The sequence below is a fragment of the Phacochoerus africanus genome, chromosome 5 (genome assembly GCF_016906955.1).
Source record: "Phacochoerus africanus isolate WHEZ1 chromosome 5, ROS_Pafr_v1, whole genome shotgun sequence".
NCBI classification, from domain to species: Eukaryota; Metazoa; Chordata; class Mammalia; order Artiodactyla; family Suidae; genus Phacochoerus; species Phacochoerus africanus.
The window spans coordinates 90,438,875-90,452,253 of record NC_062548.1 but is presented as its reverse complement, the minus strand read 5'-3'; the positions used below and the strand labels follow the sequence as shown (position 1 = coordinate 90,452,253).

General features: G+C 38.8%; 1 protein-coding gene across 4 annotated transcripts in view; it reads right to left on the bottom strand.

Moving 5' to 3' along the window:
- The window catches only part of CLHC1 (clathrin heavy chain linker domain containing 1), a 49,746-nt gene extending 38,052 nt beyond the window's left edge, over positions 1 to 11,694 (bottom strand). For 3 of the 4 annotated variants that reach the window (XM_047782067.1, XM_047782068.1, XM_047782069.1), the window contains exons 1-2: positions 6,759 to 8,070; positions 2,676 to 2,809 (exon numbers count right to left, since the gene is read on the bottom strand). In XM_047782067.1, the coding sequence (XP_047638023.1) occupies positions 2,676 to 2,809; positions 6,759 to 7,024 (400 nt within the window). In that variant the 5' untranslated portion in view covers positions 7,025 to 8,070. Of the gene's footprint in view, positions 1 to 2,675; positions 2,810 to 6,758; positions 8,071 to 11,413 lie in introns of those variants that run through there. The other variant, XM_047782070.1, reaches the window with a different exon arrangement.
- Positions 11,695 to 13,379: the final 1,685 nt, after the last annotated feature.

The following is a 13,379-nucleotide window of genomic DNA, read 5'->3' as shown; positions in this document are numbered from 1 at the left end:
CTGTTGGTGGGAATGTTAACTGGTGCAACCACTGTGGAAAACAGTAAGGAGATTCCTCATAAAACTAAAAACAGAATTACCATTTGATCCAGGAATCCCACTCCTGGGCGTCTATCCAGAGAAAACCATGACTCAAAAAGACACATGTACTCCAGTGTTCACTGCAGCACTATATGCAATAGCTAAGACATGGAAACAACCTAAATGTCCATCAACAGAGGAATGGATAAAGAAGATGTGGTACATATACACAATGGAATATTAATCTTCCATTAAAAGAAAAGAAATAACAGCATTCACAGGAACATGGATGGACCTAGAAATTACCATGCTAAGTCAAGTCAGTAAGACAGTGAGATACCAACATCAAATGCTATCACTTACAAGTGGAATCTAAAAAAAAGGACACAATTAACTTCTTTGCAGAACAGATAATGACTCACAGACTTTGAAAAACTTATGGTTTCCAAATGAGACACATTAGGAGGTGGGGGAATGCACTGAGGATTTGGGATGGAAATGCTATAAAATTTGATTGTGATGATCATTGCACAACTATAAATGTAATAAAATTCATTGAGTAAAAAACAAAATTCACCACTTAAATGTATAGTTTAAGTATATAATTAAATGTATAGTTCGGGAGAGTCATTCAAAAAATAAAATAAAATAAAATAAAATAAAATAAACATGGTGGATTTAAAAAAAAATTTTTCAGTTCTTTCCCTCTCTCACACAGTCCTCTCTATTCATTATATTTAAACACACAAACACACACACACACACACACACACACACACACGCTTCAAATGACTTCCCTTCTCATTCAGACCAATTGTTGACTTCAAAGGCATACCTCAAAATTCCCTTCCAGAAATCATCCTGGATTAATCCTACTCGATTTCCCTTACCCTGTTACCTGCAGTGACCTAAGCCACTGCAGTGACAACACCGGATCCTTAACCCTCTGTACCACAAGAATCTTCTTCTGTACCACAAGAAGATTCTCAGCATTTAATCAATTTGTCAGTTATGGTGTACTTATTCACATGTATCTTATTTGTATTCTGCTAGTCATAATTTTATATTTGAAAGTGAATCTAGTCCCTGCTTCCACCATATATAGGATGATCATTCAACCTCAGTTAAAATCCTTTGGTATGGAGTAGTTCATTATCTCAAGACATGGCTTCTTCCATTGAAATCAAATCTGACTTCCTAAAATTTCCACTTATTGATTCTGCCTCTGTATAAACATTAGTTGGAATCTTTAAAAGTTCTGAGTACACTTATCTATTCTCAAAGTCTTTCCTTTCTCCAGGATAAATTCCAGGATATACTCCAATTTCTTAAAAAATGGCTTAGCTGAAAATGAGGAACCAGAGAATGTTGACATCAACACAAAGCAACAATATTCACTACGGAGTTCCTGTTGTGGCTCAGCACATTATGAATCTGACTAGTATCCCTGAGGATGCAGGTTCAATCCCTGGCCTTACTCAGTGGCTTAAGGATCCAGCGTTGCCGTGAGCTGTGGTGTAGGTCACAGGCACAGTTTGGATCCTACATTGCTATGGTTGTGGTGTAGGCCAGCAGCTACACCAATTTGACTCCTAGCTTGGAAACTTCCATATGTCACAAGTGCCACCCTAAAAAGACAAATACATACATATATACTTATATTCACCATATATATCACCAGAACTTAATATACCACAGTTTTTTTCATATACACTATGGGTTCTCGAACTTTATAAAGTGCATCAGAATAACCTGGAGAACCTGTTAAAACACTGAACATTGGGCTCCACCACTACACACACCCCAACTCCCATCCCCGGAGTTTCTGTCACAGTAAATCCGCAGTGGGACCAAAAATTTGTGTCTCCAACAGGTTTCCAGAAAATGCTGATGTTGATATAGGAACCACACTTTAAGAACCACTATACTATACTTTATATAATCCAGGCAGACTGGAACTCTTTTAATCTTTTTATTTTTTGTCTTCTTAGGGCCACGACCGCAGCATATGGAGGTTCCCAGGCTAGAGGTCGAATTGGATCTGTAGCGTATAACACAGCCACAGCAACGCGGGATCCAAGCCATGTCTGTGACCTACACCACAGCTCACGGCAACAGCAGATCCTTAACTCACTGAGCAAGGCCAGGGATTGAACCTGCGTCCGCATGGATACTAGCCAGATTCGTTTCTTCTGAGCCATGCTGGGAACTCCCTTGAACTCTTTTAATCTTTTAAGGTTAAGTTTTCTCATTCTCTTGTACGTATCTAGAGACCAGGCTAAAGTTGTTTGTAAAGTCTGGCTAAAGTCCTGGTACATTTGGAAAATATACATATGGTAAAATATATTTTAATTTTTGTAATAGGTAATAACTGGAAAGAGTTGGACTTTCTCTCAAATATTTTATTATTTATAGAGCTAAGTTTTATTTGGGGCAAAATTAGGACTTAAGCCCAGAAGACAACATCTCAAACAATCCTAAGAAAACTGCTCTTATTTATTTATTTATTTATTTATTTTTTGGCCTCATCCACAACATATGGAAGTTCCCAGACCAGGGATCAAACTCACACCACAGCAGTGACCCAAGCCACTGCAGTAACCCTCTGAACCACAAGAGAACTCCTCTCAAATATTTTAAGTAAAATACTGTACCTGGAATAGGTTTTGAAGGATCTTTGCAGAAAGTACAAGATTGTACTTCTTTTGCGTCATACTCTGCCCTAAGTTGTTTAATTTCATCTATTTGCAATTGAATCTTTGAGGAATTATTTTCAATATGCTTCATCCTGTAAAACATAATGGCTTTTTTATGTTTCTTTCAACTAATTTAATTCCATAATCATACAATTCAAAGTAAAACAGGTTAAATTACTGCTTCATTTTGGCTAAATATCCTTTTGTACCATTATTAACTTAGGTGGAAGTTTATAAAACAATGACCAGGAAGGCAACTAACCTCATAAGTGAGGAAAATTTTTCTTTCAAGGCATCAATAAAATCTTATACTGCCTATGATTTATAACCTTACTGGAAATTTTTGTTTGTTTGTTTGTTTTTTGTCTTTTTGCTATTTCTTGGGCCGCTCCCTCGGCATATGGAGGTTACCAGGCTAGGGGTCGAATCAGAGCTGTAGCCACCGGCCTACGCCAGAGCCACAGCAACACGGGATCCGAGCAGCGTCTGCAACCTACACCACAGCTCACGGCAACGCCGGATCGTTAACCCACTCACTAAGCAAGGGCAGGGACCAAACCCGCAACCTCATGGTTCCTAGTCGGATTCGTTAACCACTGCGCCACCACGGGAACTCCGAAATTTTTAATGTTAAACATAATAATCTAGCCACAAAGTACTTATTCCCTCTAGTTGAAAATGACCTTCACAATTTAAAAATTATTTTTGTTAAGTAATTGTATCAGTTTCCTGTGGCTGCTACGACAAATTACCACCAACTTGGTGGCTTAAAACAACAGGATTCGTTTTTTCACAGTTCTGGAAGACAGAAATCCAAAATTAGTTTCATTAGGCCAAAATTTCTGTTTTCAGAGTTATGCTTCCTCTAGAAGTTCTAGGAGAGAATCTGTTCCTTGCCTCTTTCAGCTTCTGAGGGCTGCTGGCCTGCTGTGGCTGCATCTGAGGCCACAATACCTTCTCCCCTTGGGCCTGTGTCAATGTTCCCTCTACCTCTCAGCTATAAGAACACCTGTAGTGGCATTTAGGGCCCACCTAAATAATATAAGATAATCTTCCTATCTCAAGATGCTTAATGTAATATGTGCAATGACCTCTTTTCCAAATAAAGTAACATTTACAGGTTCCCAGGATTAGGATCTAATTTGGGGGGGGGGACTATTATTCAATCTATGCTATCAATTTTGATCCTAGAGTTTGAGGAATGATAGCACAGAGTTCATCCAGAAAGTGGGGAACTGAAAGACCAAGAAGTAGAGATAAACTTCTTTTAAGCCTTACGTGAAATTTATTTCCTAGCTTACCCCCAATATTTTGGCCCAGGGAGGAAATAATACATTTAATATTGGTTAGATACATAAATGTCATGGGGTTTTTGGCATAGTTAAAAACAAGCCTGTTGGTAGATAACTGCTGCCTGAGTCTGATTGTAGAGAGCTCTTGGTAACTACTGGTGGCTCAGAGTACAATCTTGCAGTATTTATGAAAATAAGAGTGACTGTGGAAATAAAATATCCTTGGTTTTCACCCAAATAGTTCTGCTTTGGGAAAAAAGATATGTTAAAAGTAAAGAGACTTTCAAAAAAATTGAGGAGTTCCCATCGTGGCGCAGTGGTTAACGAATCCGACTAGGAACCATGAGGTTGCGGGTTCGGTCCCTGCCCTTGCTCAGTGGGTTAACGATCCGGCGTTGCCGTGAGCTGTGGTGTAGGTTGCAGACGCGGCTCGGATCCTGCATTGCTGAGGCTCTGGCGTAGGCCAGTGGCTACAGCTCCGATTGGACCCCTAGCCTGGGAACCTCCATATGCCAAGGGAGCAGCCCAAGAAATAGCAAAAAGACAAAAAAAAAATTGAAAGCAGAGACTTAAACAGATACTTGTACATGTATGTTTATAGTGGCACTATTCACAATAACCTAAGGTGGGAAAAAAACCCAAAGACTCATTAACAGATAAGTAGATGAAATATGGTACATACATACAATGGAATATTATATTCAGACATAAAAAGGAATTAAGCTCCAAAACATGCTACAACATGGACGAGAACTTATCTAGCTGTTGCTCCTTTCTATAGCTACTTTTTTTTTCTTTTCTTTTTTTCTTCTTTTTAAAATAAAATTTTTACTTTATTTTATTTTTTTGCTATTTTAGGGCCACACCTGTGGCACATGGAGGTTCCCAGGCTAGGGGTCACATCGGAGCTATAGGTGCCAGCCTACATCACAGCCACAGCAATGTGGGATCCAAGCCATATCCGAGACCTACACCATAGCGCATGGCAACACCGGATCCTTAACCCACTTAGTGAGGCCAGGGATCAAATCCACATCCTCATGGATCCCAGTTGGGTTTGTTAGCCACTGAGCCACAAAAGAAACTCCTATAGCTACTTGTATGATACCTTAATCTTTGACAATTTCACTACAATAAATCTAACTAGTTCTTATTGCTTACAACAGTATTCTTACTTTTCCTGCATCTCCGAATTACTATCTTTCACCAGTTCGAGAAAATTATCAGCCATTTTATTTTATTTTTTTTTTATTTTCCCACTGTACAGCAAGGGGGTCAGGTTATCCTTACATGTATTTATCAGCCATTTTCTATTCAAATATTGTTTCTGTTCCATATTCTCTTCTGAGTTGTGATTAGACATAATAACTTTCTCGCTCTATCCTCCATGCCTTTTTTTATAATAGCTTTATTGAGATATAATTCATATACTTGAAAATTCACCCTTGTAAAGTGTATATATAATTCAGTGAATTTTAGCATATTCAATTTTTTCTTTTTTCCTTCTAGGGTCACACATGTGTCATATGGAAGTTCCCAGACTAGGGGTCAATTCGGAGCTACAGCTGCCAGGCTACACCACAGCCACAGCAATGCAGAATTCTTAACCCACTGAGCGAGGTCTATGCCACAGCCACAGCAATGCCAGATCCAAGCCACGTTTTCGACCCACACCACAGCTCATGGCAATGCCAGATCCTTAAACCCACTGAGCAAGGCCAGAGATTGAACCTGCGTCCTCATGGTTAGTAGTCGGATTCATTTCTGCTGAGCCTAAATGGGAACTCCTTATAGTTTCAATTTTAATAAATGCTCTCAGGGCCCAAGAAGCTTTAGTGCTCTTCTTATCTTTTGTTATGATTTTGCCCTAATATATTTGTCACTATCTTGTCAGCTTCCTGTTCCTTTTGGAAAAAAAAATTTTTCTTAACTATTTTATGTAGCATTCTGCCCCAAGAGGAAAAGCTATTCCAACGTCTAGCCAGCAACACTACCACTGAAGGTCAAACGTTATATCATCTTCCAGGTTGACCTGAAATAATCTATAAGAATAATTTAACCGTCATTTACTAAATGGAACACTGAAAACCTGAGAATATTCAACAAGAGTGAGCATTTTATCCTGTCCCACTAGGTTACTTACCTTTGTGCATCACAGGAGTAAGTGCTCTAATTCAGATGGTAATCATGAAATTGTACTACTAAAACTTCCATACAAGAAATTACCTGGAGCAGTTATCTACATCCCTAATTTTATGATACTACGGTGTGCCTCCAATTATCCTAAAAAATATTATAAAATTCTCAAACAGAATTTCAATAGGAAAGGTAACATAAAAATATGGCTTTAAAATAAAATTTCGGAGTTCCCGTGGTGGCGCAGTGGTTAACAAATCCAACTAGGAACCATGAGGTTGCGGGTTCGGTCTCTGCCCTTGCTCAGTGGGTTAACGATCCGGCGTTGCCGTGAGCTGTGGTGTAGGTTGCAGACGCGGCTTGGATCCCGCGTTGCTGTGGCTGTGGCATAGGCTGGCAGCTACAGCTCCGATTAGACCCCTAGCCTGGGAACCTCCATATGCCGCGGGAGCAGCCCAAAGAAATAGCAAAAAGGCAAAAAAAAAAGAAAAAAATAAAATAAAATAAAATTGCAATTCAAAAAGACTAAGAACCATTTGTTATAGCTACCATGGCTAGTTAACATAACCAAGTAATAATTATCACCTTTTGAGGTACTTACTAATATACTTACTTTGCTTGAAGTTGGAGTATTCTTTTCCTGTGATATATCAATGCCGTGGGCTCTCCTGCCAAAACTTTAAGTTTTCCATGAAGAGAGAATGCAGTTCTTTGGTCTTTCTTTATAGTTTCAATAAAGGCATCATATTCTTTTTTGATTGAAGTTAGAATGGACTTGTATGCGGTGACATACTCTATTACCTGAAACATGATTTTTCTGCCTATGGTACTGAATTTTTTTTCTAGAACACTATGGATCAAAAGCCTTGCAAACAGCATTATAAATTTTTTGATGAAATATGTGCAATTAGAAGTCTAAAATTTTACAAATTTGAGCTTCACTAATATTCAATATGACTGGCTATTAAAGACAGTTAAGGTATGCTCTTTGTGAATCATAATTCTGTGAGCTTAAATATTAGAGAGAAAAAAAAACATAGTTTTTCCTCTACTAGTTATTAACACATACATTATATGAGATCAGTTAAAACCAATACCAGGTCTAATTATTCCAATTCTAGATCTCTTAAATATAGGGAATAGATGTGATCAATCAACAATTTTGTCTGAAAGATACAATTACACTTTCTACCCCTGCTACATCTCTAGTCTCTGGTATTCCCCACTGGTTTTCTGTCAGCTAGAAAATACCTAGAAAATATTATTCAGGAAGACATCTGGCTTATCAAGAATGATACAAGGAGATAACTAATCAAAGCCAAATACCAGGAAAGGATTTGAGTGGAAGATACAGGTCATCTTTTTGACATGACCATACTACCTATCTACCCAAATCAAGATTGCTACCTAGGAACTTTCAATAAAATAGAGGCCATTAATCTACAGTTTTCCAAATTACACACCCACTGTTTTCAGCCATCCTCCATGCCACAAGGCTCTGTGATGGGCTGGAACAATCCAAGACAACTCAGATATGTTAGTGGATAGCAAACAGACTTATACTGACATCATGATTAGCTCCCACATGGGTTTGCTAGAAGAAATATATCTTGGAAAAGCACACACTGAAATCTTTAAGAATGCACTGAAAATGCATTAAAGTAAAGGAGGTAAACTGGTATGCCAGAGATAGAAGAGCATGACCCACAAAATATTATAAAATTGAGGAAAATTCACCCTAAACCCACATTTTCAGCTTCTCTTGTAAACTCTAAAAAACCTACCATGATGGGGAGTGCCCAATGTGGCTCAGTGGTAACGAACCCAACTACTATCCATGAGGATGCAAGTTCAATCCCTGGCTGGCTTCCCTCAGTGGATTAAGGATCCAGCATTGCCTTGAGCTGTTGCAGACACAGCTCCGGCCTGGTGTTGCTGTGGCTATGACGTAGGCAGGCAACTACAGCTCCAATTCAACCCCTGGCAGGGGAACTTCCATATCTGTGGGTGTGGCCCTAAAGACAAAAACAAACAAACAAACAAACAAAAAACCACCACCCTGTAACCCCCCCATTGATTAATGGCAGTAATCAGCTAGAGCTTAAGATTAGACTTGTTCTTATCTCTATCATACCGCTAGTGACATTTTTCATAGAATAGGACAAACTATTCAAAAATTTATATGGAAGCACAAAAGACCCAGAATTGCCAAAGCAATCCTGAGGGAAAAAAAATGAGCAGGGGGCATAATTCTCCCATACTTCAGACAATATTACAAAGCAACAGTAATCAAGACGATGTGGCACTGGTACAAAACAGACATACATACTGATGGAACAGAATAGAGAGAGAGATAAACCCAGAGACCTATGGTCAATTAATCTTTGACAAAGGAGGCAAGAATATAAGATGGGGAAAAAGACAGTCTCTTCAGCAAATGGGAAATCTGCACAGCTGCACATAAATATTCCTTGCTTACTAAGTTCTTCACTCTCTCTGCAACTTAACCCCAACTTTTTTTTTGGTCACGCCCATGGCATGTGTAAGTTCTCAGACTAGGGATCAAACCCGAGCCACAGCAGCAACCCAAGTCACTGGAGTGACAATGCTGGAGCCTTAACCCACTGCGCCATAGGGAAACTTCTACCCTCAGCACTTGTTACACAAATTTTAGGTCCTCCTTGATTTTATTCAGGCATGGTTCTCTAGGCCAAATCCTCATCTTTGATTTTAAACAGAATTCAGTACTCAGATACCTTCATCTTCTGCCCAACAAGATCCTTCCCAGAGGGAACAATGATTAAGGGAGACAGGCTTTAAGAGTTTATTAACAATCAAATGGGTTGGAATAACATGAAAATGGAAAGGCAGATTATCTTATTGAGAAAGTAAAAGGGAAGTTTCTCTAAGTACCAAATGATTTCTATTCCAGATCCCCTCTCAGTCCCGAAGAATTGGATTCTTCACAATGTATAAATGTATAATTTATAACTGTACAACATACAAAGAGTCCAAATGGAAATCTTGAGGGATAGGGAGAAAAGGACTAAAGACATAGAAATTATCTTTTATTTAGGAGTTCCCGCTGTGGCACAAAGGGACCTCCGGCATCTTGGGAGCACTGTGATGCAGTTTCGACCCCCAGTGTGGTACAGTGGGTTAAGGATCCTGTGTTGTCGCAGCTGTGGCTTAGATCGCAACTATGACTCGGATCTGAGCCCTGGCTGGGGAACTCCACATACTGTGGAGTGGCCAAAAAGAAAAGAAAGAAATTATCTTTTATTTGATCCCATGCCTTTTCTCTAAGAATTAAATTTACTAATACCTCCTCCAAAGACTTTAGCATATTTATACTAATTTAAAGCAGATAGCTTTTCATGTAAGAAAACTTCTGACAATTGTTAGCATTTGGACCTGCAAAGATAAGTATGTTACAGCTATGATAACTTTCCTTTGCTATTTCACACAAGTAGAATCTCAGCATGATATTTATAAAACCCATTCAACATACTACCTTTAAACAGTCACCTAATATGTTCCTTAATGACTAACACACCAAAGCAGTATCATCGATCATAACAACTTATAAAATGAAGCTAATTTTCCACCTGTCTAACTTGCCAATGTTCTAAAAGACAGGTTTTCTAGATAACTTAAAAGGAAGAAAAGGAGTTCCCTCTGTGATGCAGTGGGTTAAGAATCTGACTGCATAAGTTCCTGTTGTGGCTTAGCTGCTTAAGAACCCAGCATAGTCTCCATGAGGATGCAGGTTCAATCACTGGCCTTGCTCAGTGGATTAAGGATCGGGTGTTGCCATGAACTGTGGTATAGGTTGTAGACACAGCACGGATCCCGAGTTGTTGTGGCTGTGGTGTATGCTGGCAGCTGTAGCTCAGGTCTCTATGGAAGTGCAGTTTTGATCCTGGGCCTGGCACAAAGGTTTAAAGGATCCAACGCTGGCACAGATGTGGCACAGGGATTCAATCTCTGGCCCAGGAACTTCCATACACCAAGGGTGTGGCCTTAAAATTTAAAAAAAAAAAAAAAAAAGGAAGATTCTTTTTTTCTATTTTATACTTTTATGGATATGCATCAATTTTCTTAACTCCATCTGTATGTATACATCACTACTTAGTGTTCCCTTTTCCTTAGAGTGAGGCACAATATTTTAAATTAGAGGAGAAATAAGACTCAGTGTACAATGCTCAAAAATTACAGAAAACACTGAGTTCCTATTTTTCCTATGACTATTTTACTCAGAGGCCAGTGGTTTACAGAATTCTTAACCTAAGCAATTATTTCTTTGAGATAAGGAGGAAAGGGTGCTAACTTGACTTATTTTACTGTCAGGTCATCTTCCAACGGGGGTTAAAAAAAAAGTGAGGTAAAAAAATGAGGATTGGTGGCCATATTGCATTTGTTTATAAGGAAAAACAGGTATTTCTAAAAGCTTGAAAAGCAAAATCAAATGCTACGTAAAGCCAAAGCATTTTCTGACCTCCCTATTTCCAAAGTTCAGTCCAGTCTAACATCTTGTTTACTGTGCCTATGGAGACCTCTAATCTACAAGAAGTCTCAATTTAATATGCTAGATCAAATCTAAACCAAGATTTTAATGATACCACAAACCAACCCAAAACAATAAGGAATTACCAGGTTCCTGCTTACAGCCCAATTCCTAACAAATCAGATAATACTTTAAGATGGAGGGTCAAAATAATGTAGGAGGACACAGCTAGGTTGTTGCTCAAAAACTAACAGCCTGAGAGTTCCCGTCGTGGCGCAGTGGTTGACGAATCCGACTAGGAACCATGAGGTTGCAAGTTCAAACCCTGCCCTTGCCCAGTGGGTTGGGGACCCGGCATTGCCGTGAGCTGTGGTGAAGGTTGCAGACACGGCTCGGATCCTGCATTGCTGTGGCTGTGGTGTAGGCTGGTGGCTACAGCTCCGATTTGACCCCTAGCCTGGGAACCTCCATATGCCACGGAAGCGACCCTAGAAAAGGCAAAAAGACAAAAACAAAGACAAAAAACAAAAACAAACAAAAAACTAACAGCCTGCACTTAAGCTAAAATAATTGAAACACGCATTAACTGCTGAGTAATATAAATCCAGCATTGCATTTTTCCCATTCATTTCTTTCTGACAAATTAGATGAACTTCTCAAAACTGAAAAAAAGAACATAGTCAAACAATCAGGGACATTAGTTGTCACGACAGACAATTTCTACCACATAAAACCTCCACTGTCTGAGAGCATTATGATACCTTATCAAAAACGTTTCGGTATATGATATAATATTCATCAGCAGGTCCTTCCTCATTACAGCCCACTCTTTGAGTTTCTGTGATTATGTATCTTTGCATTCTTTCCAAAAATTCTTTGTCACTTCTACTAATGATAGGAGGGAGGACTGCATGTTTATTTATTTCTTGGACAGACATATGTCTCAATCTGCACACTTGTTCACAAGAGAAGTTAAGTCTTGGCCTGCTTTTGCAACAAAACTAAAATTTGGATAAGCCTGAAAGAAAAGAAAAAGCCATCAATTAACCTAAAGCTTAAAATAAATTAAATATTGATCTAAAAAATGTCTATTCGTTTCAGAAAAAAAAATGTCTCGTGGATCTCCGAGATAAATATTTCAACCTATGAATTAAAAGGTCTAATCTATTCTACCATGTGTTGTTATACCTCTGGGATAGAAATAGCCAACACCAGTCAATAAAGAGCTCTTTTCTTATTAAAAAGTCATATGTAACATATGATCAGTTTCTTATGCTTAACTCAACACTTTCTAACGGAAGGTTTATTAGCATTTTGTTTATTTGTTTCATGTGGGAAAACTAGTTTGGAAGCGTTCTGATGACACAAACAAGGTCAAATATTTCTCTACCCATGTACCTAGCTGACCCGGTCAGTCATCCACACACAACAGCTATAAATGATTCATGAACTTATTTTGACAATGAACATTATTATAATTCTTATCTTTAATATGCTAAATCTATACATCAATGATTTAAAAGATAACAAACTATATATTCCACTGCTCTTTTAGCAAAGAATCATTATCCAACTAGAGTTGGATACATAAGTTGGCTCCTGAGATCTATTTACATTAACATTAAACAAAACCATGATTTGCTTAAACATGTATGGCAAGGCAAAGCTTTTTTTTTTGGCCGCATATGGAAATTTCCAGGTCAGGGGTCAAACCTGAGCTTCAGCTGCCACCTATATCACAGCTGTGGCAACACCAAATCCTTCAACCAAATCCTTCAACCATCCTTCAATCCTTCAACTGGGCTGGGGATCAAATTCACGTCTCAGCAGCAACCCAAGCCACTGCAGAGACAACACCAGATCCTTAACCTGCTGCACCACAGTGGGAATTCCCAAGGCAGAATATTAACTCCCTTCATTCCCATTACAGGAGTATATATTCATGGTATAAAATTTGGAAAATATAGGCGTTCCCATCGTGGCTCAGCAGTTAACGAACCCGACTAACATCCATGAGGAGGTGGGTTCAATCCCTGGCCTTGCTCAATGGGTTAAGGATCCCGCGTTGCCATGAGCTGTAGGTCTAAGACGTGGCTTGGATTCCACATTGCTGTGGCTCTGGCATAGGCTAGTGGCTACAGCTTCAATTCGACTTCTAGCCTGGGAATCTCCATATGCCACAGGTGCAGCCCAAAAAAGACAACAAAGGCAAAAAAAAAAAAAGGAAAATACCAACAAAAGAAAATTAATACCAAAAAACCCAGAATCCCACCACCCCAAAATGACTGTTTAATATGGCATTTCCTTCTAATTTTTATAATTTAATTACAGAAGTTAGGTTAACACTTTTATTCCATTTTCAAGTAATGAGACAAAACATACAAGTAAAAAAAAAATAGCACAATGGATGGGGTAAGATGTATGGGGGAAAATAAAAAAGGGAAAGGGGATAGAGAGTAAGGAAGATGGGAGGGTAATTTTTATATTAAGGCATTAAGTAAGGAAAGAGGAGAATGCTCACTGATAAGGTGACATTTCAGAAATCTGAAAAAAAAAGACCTAACATAGTGGTCAAGGAAGCGAGATCTATAAGCCCAAAGGCCTCAAGGCAGGACAGCATATCTGACAAATAGCAAGAAGGCCAGTGGGACCAGAAGAGAATGAGAAAAGATGAGAAGAAAGATCAAGTCAGAGAGATAGCTGCCAGATCATGGAGAATATAGGGCT